The sequence below is a fragment of the Urocampus carinirostris genome, chromosome 5 (genome assembly GCF_059441175.1).
Source record: "Urocampus carinirostris isolate Australia breed hairy pipefish chromosome 5, RoL_Ucar_1.0, whole genome shotgun sequence".
Lineage (NCBI taxonomy): Eukaryota > Metazoa > Chordata > Actinopteri > Syngnathiformes > Syngnathidae > Urocampus > Urocampus carinirostris.
Genome location: NC_142353.1, coordinates 18,077,843 through 18,099,588, shown reverse-complemented (window position 1 = coordinate 18,099,588; position 21,746 = coordinate 18,077,843). Strand labels below are relative to the sequence as shown.

At 38.4% G+C, this 21,746-nt stretch overlaps 1 protein-coding gene across 6 annotated transcripts in view; it reads left to right on the top strand.

Moving 5' to 3' along the window:
- ntrk2a (neurotrophic tyrosine kinase, receptor, type 2a) overlaps positions 1 to 21,746 on the top strand; it is a 149,387-nt gene that overhangs the window by 92,666 nt on the left and 34,975 nt on the right. For 4 of the 6 annotated variants that reach the window (XM_088336050.1, XM_088336049.1, XM_088336047.1 and 1 more), the window contains 4 exons: positions 4,040 to 4,170; positions 16,861 to 17,033; positions 17,112 to 17,267; positions 20,007 to 20,097. In XM_088336050.1, the coding sequence (XP_088192176.1) occupies positions 4,040 to 4,170; positions 16,861 to 17,033; positions 17,112 to 17,267; positions 20,007 to 20,097 (551 nt within the window). The remainder of the gene's footprint in view (positions 1 to 4,039; positions 4,171 to 16,860; positions 17,034 to 17,111; positions 17,268 to 20,006; positions 20,098 to 21,746) is intronic. The other 2 variants (XM_088336048.1, XM_088336046.1) reach the window with 1 other exon arrangement.

Below are 21,746 nucleotides of genomic sequence, written 5' to 3'. Positions count from 1 at the left end.
ATCTAACATAGATTACAACATTATCAAACTACAACAATTAAACTATTTCACGTTTACAAGAATGTCAAATTGATTTTCTCTATCCAGAATACTAAAAATTGATTGTCCATCTTGCTCATGACTCATGGATCCCTTAACCGTCAGGGTGATAGGGGCACCACCTCCTGTTGTGTGTCTTGGCCAAGTGGAGCCTAGCAGAGCCCATCTTCTCCAGGACGTTTTTTTGGTTCAACAAATATAAGACATTTAACGATTTATTCCTTTGAGTTTTTTTTTCATGACCCAAATATAAATAGTTTTCAATCTTTATGTCTGAATTCAAATTTGATGTTGGATTTGTTTGAAGGGGGAACAAATTAGCCATGCTAAACTTCACTGATTCTAGGAAAAATAATTATCATATTTTTCAGACTATAACGCACACTGGACTATAAGGCACACCTCCAATAAAAGCCTCCTGCAAAATATATTTCACATACATGGCGCATCTGGGCTTGTATCAACAACCTCATTTTACTTGACAAAATAATCATCAATGTTTTTGCTACTTTGTTTGAAAAGGGACACTTTGCAATATTGGACCACAAGATGTCACTGTATTGTATAGTGCACCCGAAAATGAGTGTGCTGCAAAGCACAAGGAAGAATACAGACTACCAAAAGTTATCAAACAGCACCATTTTTCTTCCCATGTTTTTGCTTTTTCAGAAGGTTTTTGATTTTGGGGGGTATCCAAAGCAAAAAGATGGCAGACAATCTTCTGGGTAAGCCACTTATTATGTAAAACCCAATAATATAAATGTAAATTATTCATTCGGAAAGAGGGAAATTATAACTTGAGGGGCTGTAGTGAATTCAAAATCCCAAAGGTGAGAACAACCAGGAAAAGTATGTGTGTGTCTGTGTGTGGAGTCAAACTTTGGAATAATTAACAAGATAAAATCCAACAATGTTCAACTATTCATGTGTTCAAATTTAAATACAAAAAAACATCACTGGCAAAATACAGGGATGAAGATAATGGGATATGAGTAAGATTGGAAATACTGCGTTCAAAACTATGGTTAACTTGTTTTTATTGTTGCTATTATTATATCATAACTGTTATTATAACGATTATGTTTATTTCTATTGTTGTTATTATCATTGGTGCCGCAGTGATATTTGGTAACTAGTGGCATTTTGACGTTGATTGATGGGTATTACGAAGATTAGTGTATAAAATATGTGATTATTGTAATTATTATAATTATTGATATCTGACTTATGTATTAAGTATATCCATGATATTTTGTTATATTAGACACAAGAGGAGAAGAGGATTAGTAAAATGTATTTAATAGGGAAGATAAAGGGGTAAGGAAAATAAGCATCTCCCCTTTTTCGTTATGTGACATTATCTTTTTGTTGTTGACTCATTGTTTTTGTCCTGTTTTTATTTTAATGTTCAAAATAAAGTTTTCAATCATTCATTCAATAAAAACATAATAAACTAGTATCCCATGAAAGCCATTTCACAGGTGTTTGATATTAAAAACAAACAAGCAGAACAAGCTTACTAGCTACTAATGGTGCCTGAATGTTACTGGCTTTTTTCATTTAATATACATGTTATGAGGATTTTTATATGACATAAATTGTCTCTGCCTGCTGAAAATTAAAGATTACTGATTAAGCCAAAGGAAAATATTGCTTAATTTATATGATCATTGGAATATATTTTATTATTTTTTTGGAGGTTCAATTATGTTCAGTAGACTATATGAGTCATTTAAAAAGTGTTTAATATTTGATCAGTCCAGCCATCGGCTTTTAGCAAATTCCTTTATTTTGCTTTCCGTCCATTTGACTTAGAAGTATCCTTCTCATCCCAAATAGGCAGTGTCGGGTGTGTAACGGAAAAACCTTACTTACCAGTTACTTCATTTAAAAAGTAACCCAGTCACCCCACAGATTACTGGCAAAAAAGTCTCCGGGGATGGTTTATTAGGAGAATAATTTTACCCAAAAAAATGACCAAAATTCCTTAGCTGTAAATTCTGTACTTACATTTGCCGCTTTGGTTTCTGTTTTCTTTTTATTGTATGTGTATGAGCCACTCCCCCTCCACACACGCTGCTTGCCATTCGCTTCTGGTGACACACAACCAAATATGTGCATATACAGTAAGCTGGCCTGATTTGAGTATTTTAGATAGATAGATAGATAGATAGATAAATAGATAGATAGATAGATAGATAGATAGATAGATAGATAGATAGATAGATAGATAGATAGATAGATGGATAGATAGATACTTTATTCATCCCCGTAGGGAAATTCACACTTCCAGCAGTCTACCCCGTTGTTTATTAACAGATTAACATGATGCCCTAGGGGTGCTTGTAGCGGAGTGGATGACGTCACGCCAGTCCAAAAGTTCGACATCCCTGCGGCAGATGGAAAACTTTGTGAAAATCCACGGATACACCACCTCGTGTTAGCAAGTCCGCCTCCTCTCCGATTCCCCCCGGCTTTCGTGTCTCTGTTTAGCGGCGTTGAAGCCGGATAGCTCCGGGTGGCTACACGTTAGCGTCCGGAATGCTAAACATGAGCCACGTTTCCGCAAAACACAGCAACTGCGCTCCCTGTGCGCTTCGATGTTTTCCACCAGCACTCGGTGATCTTATCTGGTCGTGAGTTCGCATTTACCATGATTACGGATGGTACCGAAGACTTATAACGCCGCTAGCCGCTTCGCTAGCTCCGGCTCTTCTTCCCCGATAGGCCCCTTCATCACGCCGGCACGAGAATTCTTCAGGGCAAGGAGTTGAAATTCCTTGAATACACGCATTTTTGTGCGCTAAAACCCATGTCCCATAGGATAGAAGTAATCCATAGTGTAGTTGTCAAAACGGGAAGAAAAAACACCGAAGATAGGAGCAGACATTAAAACAATAGGGCAGCTGCTGGAAAAGGCAGCCGTTCGTGGCAGCGCCGCTTTGATGTAATAAAAGCGTGTATTTTGTATTTAATTATAGTCGTGAATTTGGCTTTGATGTGAGTAAAATAGGTAGGGAGAATGTATCCATAAGGAGAAATATCTAAGTATACCTGTACTCAGTTGTACTTTCATCCATCCATTGTCTTTCGCTTGTCCGGGGTCGAACATGGCGGTAGCAGACTTAACAGGAAAGCCCAGACATCCCTATCCTCAGCCACTTTATCAAGCTCATTCGACGGGATCCCGAGGCGTTCCCAGGCCAGCCTAGAGACGTAGTTTCTCCGGCGTTTCCTGGGTTCTTACCGGGACCTCCTGCTGGTGGACATGCCCGGAACACCTCCCGAGGGAGGCATTCTTTTCAGATGCCCAGACCACCTTAACTGACTCATCTCAATGCAAAGGAGCAGTGGCTCCTGGATGACTGAGCTTCCTGACTTATCTCTGAGGGCAAGACCAGCCACCCTGCGGAGGAAACTAATTTCAGCCACTTGTATCCAGGATTGTTTTCTTTCAGTCATGACCCAAAGTTCATGATCGTAGGTGAGGGTAGGAACCTAGATCGACCGGTAAATCAAGAGCTCAGCTGCCTCCTCACCAAGACAGACCAGTACAGGGTCCGCAAGACAGCAGACGCTGGACCGATCCATCTGTCGGTCTCCCGTTCCATCTCACCCTCACTCGTGAGCAAGACCGCGAGATACTTGAACTCCACTACTTTGGGCAGGATTTCATCCCCAACCTAAAGGGAGCATGCCACCCTTTTCCGGCCAGTAGTACTTCTTAGGTGAATAGAAAAAGCCCACCCTTCCTAGATTGATGCTAGCAGAACGGGGGTTGTATATGACAATGTGAGTAATCCAGGATTTTTCAGCAGATGAGGAACTTTGTAATTCATCATCTGCATTTAATGAGTAACGCAGCAGCGCTCCATGTAGCCATGAGAAAAGAATTACAACATTTTACCAATAAAGTATTGACGTTCCAGGAATGCATTCCTTTATAAAAAGTTGGTCCCGACACTGCTTGTGTGACTTATTTTTTGTTTTTCTTCTGTAGTTGTCCAGCACATCAAGAGACACAACATTGTTTTGAAGAGGGAACTTGGCGAGGGAGCCTTCGGCAAAGTCTTCCTAGCTGAGTGCTACAACTTGTCGCCTGACCAAGAGAAGATCCTGGTGGCTGTCAAGGTAACGCCAATGGCGGTTGAATTAAAAGGCACATTGCTTGCTTCCTGTTTAATATTCCCACCTGCCAAGCGTCCATTCTGTTGATTGTCTTGAGTGAATGGGAATTGAAGAGATCCGCATGTCAAATCAAGCCGCCATTTAAAGCCCACCATTAGGGCACAAATAATGCCCGGTAATGTCGTTAGGCAGGAACTTATTGTGAGCGTGGCGTTAGTTTTGCATCCCTGAAACATGACGGAATATTAAAACGTTTACTGCAGGGACCCAAGTGTACATTCTCTTGAGAAATGTGTACATTTAAAGGCTGGGCTTTGTCGATGCCAATATGATCGTCACGGGTAAATTAAAATAATTGTCTTTCGTTTTCTAATTCCGTTTGTTGCCGAGTTTGCTTCTCGCATGGTGAAATTTTGTCGCCAGCAACCAGTCTAGCCAAAGACTTCCGAGTGGAACTGAGCCCATCGGCCTCCCTGGAAATCCCGATTTATCCGTTCATCCGTCTCTCCGTCACGGAAGCGAAACTCAATCTGACCAAGAGAGAATTCTCATTAACAATACATGACCTGCAAGAGACCCCACCACTTCCTTTTCACCTGAGAACTTCTCAAGCCTGGTTTTATTTATTTCGGATTTTTCTTTGCGGTTTTCATTTTATTTTGAAATTGGAAACAAATCCATTATCAAAATAAGCATTATCATTACTGTACTATCATCAAATCAATCGTTTTGGAATAGAAATCTCCCAAATACGAGACATGTTTAAAAGAGTTACACAATTCCAGTAACTCCATTGACTCGCCTCGACTGAGATTTTCCCAATTACTTAATGTAGCATGTTCTCACTCTCCTTCCTTAACCCTCTGCTAGAATGCTGTGAGTCACCTTATTTCACCACACCTCCCCCTCTTCCACTTCCTCCTCCATTTTTGCTGCATCAACTATCAGAACATTATAGACAGTTGTCAGTAATAGATGAAATTGTTTTCAATCATACAATTCACTTTTCAATCAAACAAGCTGTTTTTACAATAAAACTTGCCGTCTGGCGCGAGTAGTATTTTCTTTTATCGGAAGCGTGCCCGCCATGGATATGAATTTTTTTTATAGCTTTTGATTACAAAAAGTCTCAAAAGAATGCACATACCACTATTACACCTATTCCCTGATCTGAAACCTACATGTGGGCAAGGAATTGTGGTCCAAACCTTTTTTTTGGTGGCATATACCATTTTGGCAGGGTCATTGGTACATGACAATGGAAAACATAGTTTAAGACTGAGACAAATATCCTAAAATTGGGGTATGAAAGTGCTCATTCAGCATTTTTCACATACGGGGTAACCTACCTGGCTGCCTGCGTAAGATGGCTGTCATATCTAAACTTCTTTCCCCCTTTCTTGGTTATACAGAAACACAATCAGACAAACTGACAAACGCATTAGACCAACGTCACTCATACGCTATAGAATAAAAGTTTGTCTTAAATCTACATTTAAACACTGAGGTTGCAGACCTATGATGAGAAGTTAGAGCATTCCACAGCACAGGGGCCTGAATCGAGAACGTCTCTGAGTCTGCATTTTTCTTCTTGGCCCTTTGAAGCACAAGTGGACCACTATTTGGCAAACGGATCCTGCCAGCAGAAACATAGAGCGCAGTCAACTCAGAAAGATAAGATAGGGCAAATCCATTCAAACATTTGTATGTTTGCAACAGAACCTTAAAGAAAAATTCTTAGACAGGTAGCCGCTGTAAATCAGTTATAATTGGGGTAATATGATCAAGCTTACTGGTCCTGTACAAAAGGACCAGAAAAGCTTGCTGCCGTATTTTGATGCTAGACATTGGGAGATCAGAGAGAAATACATTACAGAAATCAAGAGAATATGTAACAAATGCATAAATGATCATCTCAGCATCAGATTGGGACAGCATCACAATTTTGAGAGGAAGGAAAAAATCTATTTAGTAATATTCTTCACATGTAACTGAAACAAATCTTTCACTAAGTCATTCTCGGTGATATTATATTTGTCAAGTGTCAGAACAGTATTTGAGAACAGGTCACAACATCGAACTGGACTAACAATCCAAATATATTTTTTTTCGGGGCAAAGATGCAAAAAATTAAGAGAAATCCATCTTTTTATCTTTGCAAAACCACTGGAAATCTTTGATAGCAACCCCAAAGGCTTCCAACATACCCCCTTCCCCAATTCCCCGCCCACCCGGATGACTCACCCAATAATTAATCCGGGCACAGCGTGTAGTCGAATAAAAGCCCCTATTTGAGGAAATGTGCTCCTTGAAATGATGTTAATCACCCTGTAGCAACACTTCTCCCTTGAAGATGCACCTGCTGTAACCGGGGCACAGCGTTTACCAAAGATGTCAGGAAATCTACTGTTGGGTTGTTTTAGTATGCATGCTAATGAGCAATTCAGTCAACTGCTGGAAGGTCCTCACAGCGATTATTATTTCTTCTTTTACTATGATACGGCCAGTGAATAATTAGGGCATGGCTTCAATTAGAAGGGGGTCACTATTGGAGGGAATGCTTGTTTAGATTTGACATCATTTGTTCTGCCCTGCGTTAATTAGCCATTAAATCAAATGGCGGAAGGTCCGTTAACCAACACTATTCCTCTATGAGAGTAACACACCCGGTAATTAGTTGGGGCACAGCTTTGTTTGATAGGATTTCATACCTGTTGATGAATTTGGACCCTGGCTTTTAACGGAGCGGATGGAAAAAATATTTACAGTTCAATTTCCTGAAAGTTTTTTGAACAACACTCTTTAAACATTTAATTGGGGGCATGACCTTCCACGTTTTGGTGGAAAGGCATTCATTAAAATTCTTGTAGCTTCATGTTAACTAGTTGTTTTCATCATATTCTAAATAACTGCCTGAGGCAACAGTAAGAAACTGTAATTTCTGCTTGAAGTCTCCTTCTTTTGTATTAAAACAAGTTGATCGCTGTTGAAAAGCTTTCGTTAATTAGCTAGATGACGCTATGAACTCTTTCACCTCCATTGATGGCTGCAGAATTCAAACACTATATATATATATATATATATATATATATATATATATATATATATATATATATATATATATATATATATATATATATATACGGAGTTTGTATGTTCTGTTTGCGTGGGTTTCCTCCGGGCACTCCAGTTTCTTCCCACATTCCAAAAACATGCATTTCAGGTGAATTGGCCGGTCCAAATTGTCCCTAGGTGTGAATGAGCGAGCGAGTTGTCTGTCCCTGTGTGCCCTGCGATTGGCTTGCAACCAGTTCAGGGTGTCCCCTCCCCACTGCCCGAAGATAGCTGGGATGGGCTCCAGCACCCCCGCGACCCTACTGAGGATAAGCGGTGCAGCTAATGAGATGAGAATAAATATAAATTGTTACATATACTAATCCATGACTTGCAAATGGTGATGATGATGGCAGTAACCAGTGGAATGAGGTTTTTTGTTGTTTTTTTTCACATCGATTTTCTTGACTTTCCAGATGGTTTTAGGTCTAGCAAGTGTTTGAGCTATTCTGATTTCTTCTTCTTACCAGTCTTATGACATGACAACTCCAATATATTTAATTTAATTGGTGGATGGTGACATTTGTAGTATAACTTCGGGGTTGTAGGTCATTACTTTTGTTTTTTTTCCGTGCTGATTTCCATCCTAAACTGGGTTGATAGTATGTCCAAGCAATTGACCAGATCCCTGAGCTATTTTCATCTTTGGCCAGTGTTACTAGAAAAATCATAATTAGCAGTTACAAGCAGTGTTCCCTCTAAGCTGCAAGCGTGCGCAATTGCGCACTGGTCGCACATTCTCAGCGCACAAGAAAATCTAGCCAGTGCACAAAAATGAGGGATCAAAATTACTTATTAGGAAGCGACTTAAGTCAAAGTTACAGTGCATGAAGGTAAAAATACACGGGTTCCCCTGACGTTGTGTCCTAAATGCGGTATTTTGAAGTCGAACGAAGTTGAGTAAAGTTAGTAGAGTATGTCGAGAACCGGCTTCTTTAGCTCGGCTCACTAAAAAGGAACCGGCTCTTTCGGGTCCTAAACGGTTCTTCGGGTTGTTTTTGCTTCTTTAATCCCAACATGACCAAATATTAAGTAAAATTATGCACAAATTGACTTAAAGGAAGGGGGGAATAGAACAAAAAAGGAAAAAATACCAAAATGAAAAAGTAGTGAAAAGCTGAGAAAAAAAGAAACAAAAGGAAAAGAAAAAAAGAAGGAAAAGTTTAGAAAAAAGCCAGAAAAAAAGAAAAGAAAGAAATATAGGAAAAAAGTAAATAGAGAACAAAAAGAAAAAAGTAACAATGAGATTTTTTTAAAGGAATTTAAAAAAAAAGTAGAAAAAAAAACACCGAAAAAAGAATAAAAAGTTTGTGTTGCATTCAAATAATTTCCAATTACTGTATATCAAGTGAATCTTGTTGACAACATTGTATTTCCACTAAAAAATGTGATTAAGTACAGTTCTGTATCTTACAACCGACTAAATAAGCCCCCCAAAATGTTAATATTATGCGAACAAACGACGTTTGTAAGGCCGTACAACCTTTGCAATAGTACATGAGTCAATTCATTCAAAAGTGAAAAATAATTTTGCATTGCCGGAAACTCAACAAAATGTAACTTGATGTCAAGTTTTGGACATGTTTGATAATTAATTATCTTGCCACACTTGGGATTATGGTGGCTCACTGTTGTTTCAAGCGTTGCTCACCGACTTTGTGTAAACGCTCAGAACTGTGGAAAATTAGAGGGAACGTTGGTTACAAGTAACTTTCTTTTTAAAAAGTGACTCAGTTACCCCTAGATTACTGAAAAGTAGCACGTTACTCTGAAAGTACCTATCTAGATACAAATTATCGTTTATGTGTAAAAACTGCTGTAAAAGAAATGGAGAAAAAAAAACGGTTACACCAATCTGTGGAACTACTGAACCCTTCATATTTCCTGCCCTATGCAGTCTTGAAAGCTTGCAAACGAACACTAGGCTGAGACACAGTTGCCATGGCGCCCAATTGGCCCCGCCCTTGTGGCGGCAGTTGTGGCTAGTTGACAGATTGGCTTCCCTGCTATTTGAACCCTGTCCTGTCAGTCCCCTGTTGTCAGTCCGTCTGCGAATCTCCGTGTATACTAGGCAAGCCTTTTTTGACCCAGACTCCCGCTGGTCCCGTTTTTGCTCCCGTTTGTCTCTGGCTACAACCTGTTTGGATCCCAACCACGTCTGCTCTGCCGTCCCGGCTTACGACCCATTTTTGTTCCCGACTATGTCTACTCTCCCGTTCTGCCTTACGACTCATTTTTTACCCCGGCCACGTCTTGCTCTCCCAGTCCCGGCTACCGACCAGTTTTCCGCCCCTGACACCGCCATCGCTCACTGCGGAAGATCCACTTCCGTGTTCGGATCACAATCCGAGTACGAGAGCGACTTGCTTCCCGCGCCCAGCGAACACCGGATTGTTCAATAAAACTTGTGGTAAATGTCATGCAAGTGGGTCCTGTTTCCGTTCTGGTCCTGACAATCTGAGACACTCCATTTCCATTTTATCTCTGGACTTCAAACCACTCAAAGATCTCCTTCTCTATTTCTGGATACTTCCCAAGATGTTTTATTGTCCAGGCATGGTGTATTGAAATATTAATCTGACAAATTGAAAAAAAAAAAAAAAATTCATCACACGATTAGTGCAAATTCTGTGGTTACGTTTGCCCCATTGATTTCTGGTCTCTTACTTTTTCCTGTCCAACCCTGCCCCCTACCCACGCACTGCCTACCATTCGCTTCTGGTGACACACAGATAAGTATATGTATATAAGCTAATTTGAGTATTGTATTTTACAGTTGTAAATTTAACTTGGATGCGACTATATACAGTAGGGAGAATATCTCTATGAGGAAAAAATCAGCATCCTTATATTCTGTGTTTTAGACACCTCCGCCATACCTGTAGTCAGTTGCACTTTATATGTAAATAGAAATACGCACAGATGATGTTAGCAGTTTGAAGGTTTTACATAAAGTTAAAGATGCAGGAGTGTTCAGCATCAGAACCGAATGAGTACCGGAATAACAAAGTACTGTACTGGATATTTTTACCATTTATGATGCGTTTTCCTTTTAATAACCATTGGCCAACTCTTTTGTCCACATACTGTAATTACCCTATGAGTCTGTCATGTACTATATGCAACATTCCAGACATACGTTGAGCACGTCATAATAACATGCACAGTTATTGCACACTCCAGCTGAGTTTAATGATCCCAACTTAAGACTTGGCTATCAATCAGCCATTGGCACGTTAGATGAAGGCAAGTTTGACTTACGTACAGTACTTGACTGTATACGACGACATGGCATTGATCACAGGCACTCTTTAACAACACGTAAATAAACACGCACAACCCCATTTGCAGTTCATCCATCACCAACACGTTCAACAATGATCCCATTTAAATGTGCATGACTGAATTCCTCCCCAGCGCGAGAACACAGATTGCTTTTATTCGTCGCGGGACCTGAACGCACCAAGCAAAGCATTACTCATGCCGTGTTAGAATAGAATAGAATAGAATATACCTTTATTGTCATTGTTATAAAATGGGTAAACATATTGTGACAACGAAATTGGGCATGACACTCCAGTTTCACACATTCACAGTGAGGTAAAAAAACCAAGAAGATAAAGGAACAGAGAAGATAAGGTTATAAAACAAGGAGGATAAGGTTATAGTTATAATTTACACAAAATTTACACGAGAAATGTCGGCAAATAGGATGTTACATACATCACTGTATCACTGTATCGGTGCGTTGAGGTTTCGACGATGCATTCAGGGACTCATCATGGTTGATTGCTGTCAACCCGCAGCGAGTGTTTGGAATTTTGTAAATTTTCCTTTCACGGCATCGCCGCCGTAGACCCACGTGCTGTAGGAAAAAAAATGGATGCAGCTCGCCACGCCACACTGTTAAATAAATCATGTTTTACACTTGCATGAATGTTTTATGCCTTTAACGCATATTCGTGGTTTCAGAGTTGTCGTTTCAAATTCTTCTTTATGAAACGAGACCTTGGGTTGGTTATTAGTTATGGAAACCGGAGATAGGGTTGTCTTTGGGAATACACAATTTCTGTACTTTTTAAAAATATACCCCTGTTTTTTTTCTTTGCCCTTTAACCACAATCACCCCTTGCGCCCGCATAATTTCCATTTGCAGATAAATGTATTCTGCTTAATTGTTAGCTTTTAAAGGGACAGTATTATGTATACCCTTGTAAAAAAGAATATTTGTGAAAATAATAAGCAAAAATACATGAAATACAATACAAACCTATTATTCTAAATACTTGTATGTCAAGACATTTGTATTTATTTTACACAACTTGGGGCTCACCTCGTCATGATTGTCCCCCACCTTGCTGCCAAGGGTACCCCAAAAAAAAAAAAACTAGAAAGAGGCTGGGCAAAACAATAAGAAATTGTGAAGTTTGGTTATTCCATAGATAGTATTCTTCCTTCTCTTTTGTAGCACTCGTCAAATATTACACAGTGTGCTTTTTAATCACTCTTTTTTTCTATTTTGCTATAGTGTTTAATCGTTTTTATAATAAAATGCTAATTAGAGGCTCAAATATTTAGCACTTCATTTTACCAGAAAAATACAGACAAATATTGTAAAATCAAAAGTAAATTTTCTTAAAAATACAGTTTTTTCCCACTTATTTTCTTTGTTAAAAAAAAAAAACTTAACTCTTAGTACGTGTTCCAGTGTTTCATTTTACTAGATACATTCCGTAAAAATACAGTTAAATATTTTTACTGTGTAATCAATGTATTTTAACCTCTTTATACAAGTATTTTCATCTTAAACAAACACTTGATGAGTGTTCTATTTTCCTGAAAAAAGAACTTTAAAACACAGCCGAATGAAAAATACCCAAAATGAGTAAATTTACTTAATAACTTTGCCCTTGTTTGAATAAAATAACTTACTGACTATGACAAGGGTCACCAAACCTTTGGAAATTGAGTGCTACTTTTTGGTTACTGATTAGTGTAAAGGGGTAGCAGTTTGATATGCTTTTCTAAAATAGCTTACTATGTTATTACTATGTTATTACTATGTTGTTACTATGTTATTATTACATTATTACAAACTTTTTTATACTGAGAAGTAGAGTAAAATAAGCTCCGTCTGCCACAAAAACACTTGCCTTGCCTAAGGGGTTTGAGTAAATTACATGTATAAATTATATGCTAATCGTAAAAGGAATTATGGAAGAATTTATTTAAGTTGGTCGTGAACCCATTATCAGCGGGCAATTACCTTAGCAAAATTATGATAAGAAGAATGAAAAAACGGTGGGCCGATAACTCTCCTTAACAGCAGATGGCGATAATGTCCTGCTCGATCTCTTCTACTTGCTCAGTCAAACAGCGCATTTATAGGACCACATCTCATATTATTGTGATTTTGCACGTTTTATTTCCTTTTTTTGACATTAATAATGGGTCCTAGGAAAGTTAGTGATAAAAGGAAGGAAAAGTGGATAACAGTGACAACAACGATCGAGTTGTAGAAGGAAACTATTGCAAAATACGAAATGGCGTACGAGTGTCTGCCATTGAAGCGCTGCTATGAGTTAAATTGTTTCCAAAAAAATACATTTTGAGTGTTCTACCAGTGTCTTAATCTTTATTGATTATATAATTAAATGGTTATAGATGTTTAGGTACACACTTTATTAATATTTTGAATTTATTTTAGTATGTGGCTATTTTAAAGTAGTCTTAGGGAATTGCTCATATGCGATGCAGGTTATCACTGCTTTATACTGCACAATCCTTTGGGAATAGTGGGTCCTGAAGTAATCCAGTTTAGAATCAGTGCTGTGTTGTGCTGAAAGTATGGATAAGTGATATGAAAAATTACATTGTGAATGATTTTAATGAATCAAATAATAATCTGTCTCAAGGTGAGGTTTGTTTTTTATTTCCTTATATTGCTGCGGTTGCTGTTTTTACAAAATCAATGATCAATATCTGTAGTCACCTGACCTCTATTTTTATGGAGCATAATATGATCTAAGTCTAAAAAAAGCAAACCAGCTGTGGCCTGCAGATGGCCTTTTCTCCGCACCCCCACTTGAATTATGTTCAACCCCACTAACATATTTTCCATTTATACTCAATATTGTATTTCCTTCGTTTTTTACTGTAATGTGCATTGTCACATCAGCTCGCGTTACAACCCATAATGTTCCTGATTAGGGGATAAAAACTGCGGGCAGGGGCTATGGTCTTTCTCAGGTTCTGGCGTCTCAGCATTCACTGCCACCAGGTCATTGTGTCATTTTTTTCTGCCCCTTGAGCTTTTTTAGTAACTTGTCCTTGCAACAAGACCTGAAACAAGAGCTTATGTTTGTTTCTTTAAAGAAATGGGGATGGGGATACATATGCATTGCATATACAGTCGGAAGACTATCTATTATTCATGCAGGGCAAAAGCGATTGCATATATTTTCCTGCTCGGATGTGAGACGCATATATAGCTGATATCATTTCATTTCCTGTGTCGGCTTTTGACTTGACGTTTTTGCTCTGTCACCAACGCGTATTACGCAACCCATGGCTCATGGGATTGCCGACAGATTGCATTCAAGAGGAATATAATCAGGACATACGAAGATCTCAGCATGCAAACACTCCAGAAATAGCTTTTTCTTCACTGTTATTATTCCCAGATGACATAAATTACCATAGGGTTTACCTCCAATTGAAAACCAACACTTTATTGAAAGACTGGCTTTTATGACTCCCCAAATAAGGGTAGGTTATATGATAGTATGAGGAGATACTTTAATTTGATCCTAATTTAAAAAAACAACAACTTAAATATAGTTAGATTGTCTCTCTTGGTTTCAGTTTATATTGTTTTCTTGTATTAGTAACTTGTGCTGGGTTTTAAAATAAATCTGATTTTCCATTACGTAATCTGATATTGATCCAGAAAACCAAATTGCGTCTAAATTTAAGAGAAAAAAAGTATTTGGACATCATTTTGTGTTTGTATTTTCTTTACATTTACTTCTAACAGAAATGTCAGATTTATTTTATTCATATATATTTTAAATATTGAATAACAGCAATTTGGGTGTGGACAGTGCAGTTTCAACTAACATAAAAACAATTTATAATCTGTCAATTATGGTTTTACAGGTCCCAAACCAACTACCTTAGGGTTAGAGAGGAAAGTACTAGTTTCCAGGATTTGTCATGATGCATGTTGCCTTCATTTTAACATTACAACTGAAAAACCACAGATTCTGTTTCTTTGACCACTCGGGACCACTTGCTGTGTCTCTTAATGACCGCTTCGGTGTCTAAGTCGGGTTCACTTTAATGTTCCCAAACTGGAAAATGAAGAATCTTGCCATGTAGACACAAGCCAAGAAAAGAGATGTGTTGTGCACCATTGTGGAAGGGGATGCAGGCAACTCCCACTTAATGGTAGAGGCTCTGCTCACTGGTGCTAAGACTGTGGGAAACAGGAGGGATTACTTCTGGTGCCAGTTAATTAGCAAGTTTCTGATGTAGAAGTAAATTGAGGGGAAAATAAGAAATGATTTTGGTCCAAACCATTTATTGTGATTTCCTGATTATTGATTGCATAGTCCATGGGCTATACTCCGACAAACAATTGAGCCTAGGACGCTTGTCGTACAAACCAAGAATTTGGGCTATAATCCATAACTGTTTTGATGGAAGCTCAGTCTGGACATAGCCAATAAAGTGACATTGAATACTAATCAAGCCATTGATATTTGAGGACCTTTTCCACATTTTCTACAGTCTTTTGACCGTAAGAGTCTAAAGGTTGTTTGAAAATTAAAACAGACGCGAAGACAATAAATATCGTACTGGGTATGGATACTAATGAATCAAATCAGTTCAATTTAGAATTTCAAGAATACGATTTGACTGATTTTTTTGTAATTCTCTAAAAATTCAAACTAATATTGAATGATTAATAGAAATACACCTGATTGGTGAATTTCATTAAATCAGCAAAAATGACCAGAATTCAATTACAGAAATAACAGCTTTTTATTGTTATTATTGTTTTATTTTGCCTTCAATCGCAGCATTAAAGAGTGTTTTTAGAATTTGAAAAAGAATTAGAATTGGAATTGTTTTTATTGTCATTAATAACAAGAAAGTGAACACAGTGCTGACATTGAGATTAGACATGGAACTCCAGTATAAACACCTTCTAAAAACATGAGAGTTAAATAAAATTTAAAAAGAAAAGTCGGGATAAACAGGCATCAGTATTTATGAGGTTGTGCTTAAAGACTAGCCAAAGTTAGAAATTCATTGTAACAACCATACAATGAAAAATAGTGCAATAATGTTTAGCAGATACATCATTCCACAATAAGTAATATATAAGGTGAAAAACCATGTTTCTTCACATAGGCATATATTTTTTCACACTCGTGTGTGCTTCTCTAGGGTGGTGATGGCCCTGGGAAAAAAAACTATCCTCTGAGTCCTTGTTTTAAGGGACCTGTTCACATAACAGAGCACAACAGGTCGGAAAGGTTGTGGCCTGTGTAAAAGAAGTCCTTTATAATGTTTTTGGCTGTGCCGCAGTTTTGTAAACCAGCATCCGGACTGGGCAGAGAGCAGCCAATAATTTTCTGAGCTGGGTTGGTTACGCTTTGTAATGTTTTTCTGTCTGCTCCTGTGCTCCTAAAACTGTGACGCTGTATGCCAAAATGCTCTCCATGATGAGTGCAACTGGGTTTGTGCTTGTCCTCCCTACATGGGGCAGAAACGTGGTATAAAAATTTAAACTTAAAAAAGCACTTACGAAGGGTGCAGGCAAAATTTGCTTTGTGTTCTTGTCAGATTGCTACCAAAATTTAACAACACAATTTGGATGACTCTTTAAACAAGACCTGCTCATAACTCATGCAATAAAGTGACATCTGGAATTCCCACTCAATTTCCACTCAAAGAAAATCTTACTGATAGAAAAGTAAAGCTTTGTATGTTAGGTTTTGGGGTGATGGACCCATGTGGGGGAAGCAAGAAGTAAGGAAGGGATGCTAAAAAATAGGGATTTCAATTAATAACCAGTTTAGGGTGTCCCCTGCCCACTGCCCGATGATTGTTGGGGTGGGCTCAAGCACCCCCGCGACCCTACTAAGGATAAGCGGTGCAGCTAATGAAATGAGAAGTGTGGTGATTAAAACCTTATTATAAAGGGTGAGGATGATTGGGGACAGGTGTGTGGTGCCTAGTCCCAAACCCGCTCGGCGCCCCCTACTGGGAGGAGGCGCACTAGACCCTGACAGCATAACTGATGTTCCCAATGCTCCAATCATTTTCTTCTGCATGCTGACATTCAATACAACTCCCAACTATTCATCTGCGCTTACGGCTATAATTCCTTCTTGTAATCAATCCCCGCGAGATTTAATTTACCGTAACTCACTTTTACAAGGCGGGCCAATTTTCTTTTTTTCCATTCGGCAGACATGACTAATTGATCTCCACGCCGTGGCATAATGTTTTTCCATTTGTCAGCTTAATAAAATGCCACCTTGTGTTTTTTTTGTGTTTACATGTCAGACTCTTAAAGAGGCCAGCGAAAATGCCCGCAAAGACTTCCACCGCGAGGCTGAGCTGCTTACCAATCTTCAACACGAGCACATTGTCACCTTCTACGGCGTTTGCGTGGAGAGCGACCCCCTCATCATGGTGTTCGAGTACATGAAGCACGGAGACCTCAATAAGTTCCTCAGGCATGAATCCTTTTCATTTTTTTGTGAACATGATGGCCACAAAACACAGGACAAAGCTAATGAGGCATTTTCTTGCAGGGCTCACGGTCCGGATGCGGTTCTGATGTCGGATGGGCAGACCACCAGACCTGTGGAGCTGACTCAGTCGCAGATGCTGCACATTGCGCAGCAGATAGCGTCCGGAATGGTCTACTTGGCCTCGCAGCATTTTGTGCACCGCGACCTGGCCACAAGGTTTGACACTTGACTCGCCAATTTGTATGAAATGAGCTGTATCATAAAAGCAATAGGTTGAGTGGAGAGTAAAAGGTAGGGATCCAAACGATATTATAAAAATATGGATCTTGCAGCAATGACGTGCAGTTAGGTTCATGTCTGGTGAGGCAGAGGCAGATTTACAAATAATTGAACCTACTTTTTATTCATCATTTGAGTGGCAGGGCAAAAAAAGCAATATATCAACTGTAGCATAGCAAAAAAAAGTTTTTATTCTCCTACCTCAACTGATAAATAAAGTCTATGTGCTACTCCTTTTGAATGAATGTATCTATAGAAAGCTGATCCTCCATTCTGAAAAAAGTCCATGTAACAAGAAAATACTGGATGTCTTCTGTTATCTTGCTAATACTATCACTAATTCTATTGATTGAGTTTTGGGCCAAATCAGTATCCTTGGTCTCACTATCGCCCTCTGCCATGAGGCAAGAAAATTGCATACCTTTTCCTGCATCTGCCGAAGCTCAGCACTGTAAAACAGTACATACCGTTCCTATTGAATCAATGTACCAATAAAAATTTAATCCCCCGTTATGACAAAAAGTCAATCCAACGAGAAAAAAAATTACAGGTAGCTTGACTTGTTGTCTGCTTTCTAATACTATGACTAATTGTAGTGTTTTGGGCTGAGGTGTGCACCATATCAAAATCTTTGGTCTCACTGTCACCCTCTGCCATAAGGTAAGAGAATTGTGTGCCTCACTCTGCATCTGCAGATGTTTGCCACAGTATTACATTACCTAGTAACTGTATTAATAATATTCATAATGTAAAGTAAAAATACAGCGATTTTGAGAAAGAAAATCCCAAAATTGTGAAGTTAGGCGAAAGAGAACTTCACCACTGAATAAATAAAGCAATTTGATATATTTTGAAGTATGTATTTCCATGATGACAGGTGAGGCACAGCCACAACAGCCTCCCCTGACTGCACGCCACTGCCTTTCAGTGTGATAACCGAAACAACAATGGAAGGATTTAGCGACAAAATTTTTTTATGTGTCTTCAAAATACCGTGAACGATTCCGGTTGGGGTAAAATACTGTAAATCTGTATGTAACAGCTGTGAAAAATTGTTAGTTTATTTTGAAAGCCTTACTACCTGAGGTCATCATTTTACACATAGTTTAAACAATACACTAACCTAAAAATAACATAAACGACCCTTTATATCAACTAAAAGAACATTTACCTGCATTTACCAGCACACAACGAAACATTGTGTAAAGGACCAAACGTCTTACATTCTCCTTCATCTGACACATTAGTATGGGTCTTAAACGTAGGTGGCCAAAGTATCCCTGATTAGAATTGAACTTGGAATTTGAGTTGCTGCAGCTATATGAGTAGAACTGTATTAGATGTTTTTACCATCTGCTCACATATAATCCTTTAAATATTGTAATATGACAACGACAATATTGTGTCAGATTTGAATAAGAAATTGCTCAATATGGCACATACCTAGAAAGAACTGTCCACCATCTCCTTTTTGTTGGATATAAAAAACTCCAAAGTTAAAAAAAGGATCATTTAACAGGTCTTTTATTACATTTCATTATTGATTATGTCCTTCAGGAAATTATTTTTAAAATCAAACAAGTAGTTAATGTATTTAGCTTCTTTTTGTGGATTTTTTCTTTCCAGAAAGTTTTCTAGAATTCTACTTTTGTTATGTGGTTAAGCAAAAAATAATCTTGTATGTTCCCGAAAAAGCATTCCATAAATTTGTTGCATCAAATCTGTGTGCATTAAACTACATATATTTGACTTTGAAAATGTAAAATATGTAATAAGTGACGAGCTGCCGGTGGCAAAAAATATTTGTGAGCTACAAATTGAAATGGGAAAGCATTAAGACAGAGTCTGTTAGTTATTGTTTTTGAATTTTATATCGAAACCGTGTTATTGTGACAAAAATCTTTAAATATTAATGTACTTTTAAAAGACATTTCCACTAGAAACAAGAACATTTCTATTTTTTGCTCGACTTAACGAGGAAAGCTGAAATGAATTAGCTTCAGGTTGGAAAAATACTAAAAATATAAAACAGAACTTGTGAATAATAGAAGCCTGAAATTCCAAGAGAACATGGTTTGCATACATAGTGCTTTTCAAGTCACTGAAGACCTGACAGAGCACTTTACAATATGCTTCACACTTATACACACACCAATAGCAGCACCAACCATGCAAGGCAACTATCAGGGGCATTAGGGTTTCAGTGTTTTGCCTACACATATAACACGGAGGAGCCGGGAATCGAACCTTTGACCTCTTGATCCTAAGACGAGCGCTTTACCTCCTGAGCTGCAGCTGCAAAGTCTGTTTGATGTACTGCCAAAAGTGATCTAATTAAAAACATCGATTCTGATTTAATATGAAAGTAAATTGAATATTAAGATTTTTTTAAATTCAAAAACAAGTAATTGATCAATTATAATTGTCTGAAATACACAAATGACAGTAATTAATACAAGAAACAGATGAATGGAAGCCTGTACAAAATTTCACGACTCTACGGTTATGATTTTAGTGTTGTTTCCAGATTTCTTGGTGGAGGGTATAGTAAATCGATGCACCTTAATCAAATGTTAAAAGTTATTCTGCTCCTTCCAAGCATGCAATCAATATGTGATCCGACTACCCGGCACGCAACGTTTTATCGGCTCACGTGTTTTGCCTCCCTTCCAACAGGAACTGCCTGGTGGGTGAGAACCTGCTGGTCAAAATTGGAGATTTTGGCATGTCCAGGGACGTCTACAGCACGGACTACTACAGGGTAGGTGTATGTGTCGAATTTTTTTTTTAGATTTTTTTTACACCAAGGCATCTTCTTTTCCTTTTTTACATTTTTGATTTCTTATAAAATCACAAAGGCCCGTCGGTAGTGAGTCTAGTCAAGTCATGTTTATTTGGGAACCCCTAATCACTAAGGGCTGCACGGGCATCAGATTATTGCAAACCACAGACTATTATTACACCATCTCCTGATCTAAAACCTACATGAGGGCAAGGAAAACTCAAAAACCTCAACATGAGGAAAATGAAGAAACCTTGAGAAGGGACCGCACATGAGGTAATCCCACTTCCAGCATGACCAGGCTGAAACGGATGTTGCAATAACAAATAATACACAGATATTGTCAACAGGAACTATAGGTCATTAATAAGCTAGATAATTGGAGTGTGTTTTAAGCATAAATTTAAACAGTTCCACTGAGGTTGCAGATCGAATTTCAGGAAGCAGAGGGGGCCACAGCACTGGGGGCCGGAAGGAGAATGCTCTCGAACCTGCGGTTCTCTTCTTGGCTCTTAGGATCACTAGTAGACCAGCATTTTCAAAGCTAAGGCTCCAGACCGGAACATAAGGCGAAATTAAATCTGAAAGATATGAGGGAGCAAGTCCATGCATGATTTTGTACAACACTAACAGAACCTTAAAATCACATCTTAAGCTAACAGGGAGCCAATGCCGGTTAGCTGAAATCAGATAATGTGATCAAACTTGCTTGTCTTAGTTAAAAGTTTCGCTGTAGCCTTTTTACCAGCTGCAGGCTCTTGATTCTGGACTTTGTGAGACCGGAGAGTAGTGCATTGCAGTAACCGAGAAGCGAGGTGACAAACGCATGAATTATGATCTCCGCATCTGACTGAGACAGTACGAGGCGAATTTTAGCAATGTTGCGAGGATGGAAAAAAGCTGATCTAGTAATATTCTTAACATGTGTTTGGAAGGACAGATTGGGGTCAAATGTGACACTTAAATTTTTGACTGAGTCACTCTGGGGGATATTACATTTGTCAATGTTCAGACCATTTTTTGAGAATAAATCACGGCATTTAAATGGACCAAAAGTAAACATTTTGGTCTTTTCCGAGTTGAAAGAAGTTGAGTGACATCCATCTTTCTATCTCAATGAGGCAGCCCTCCAAATTTCCACAGTTTAGTGGGGCAGATTCCTCCATTGGAAGATATAGTCCCAAGAACTTGGCCACACTAGCTGCTCAAACTGCTTTTGATTTTTGTTCAAATTATATTAACACATCAAACACCATCATTTAAAATAGGAGTCCCATAAAAAGTAAGGATATCTTAAAATGGAATTAATAACAAATGCACTTGCAATAAATTACAATGTAAAAATCTTTCCGAGTACTGTTGAAGAAATCCCAGCAATTTATTGTGCCTATACCTCTTCGTAACATAGTTATGGCTTTGGGTTTCTTGGCTGCTGCTTGAAAGGACAGCTTGTATTATTTGAACAATAGATCTATATATAGTCTCTATATTCTGTTGTGCTCCTGAAAATGTGTGGTAAAAAGAACAAGGTAGAATAAAAACTACTCAAAGTGACCAAATGGCACTACTTTCCATCTCATTTTTGGCCCAGCCTTTTTGAAGCTTTTGGGTACCCGTAGCAGCAAAATGGCGGA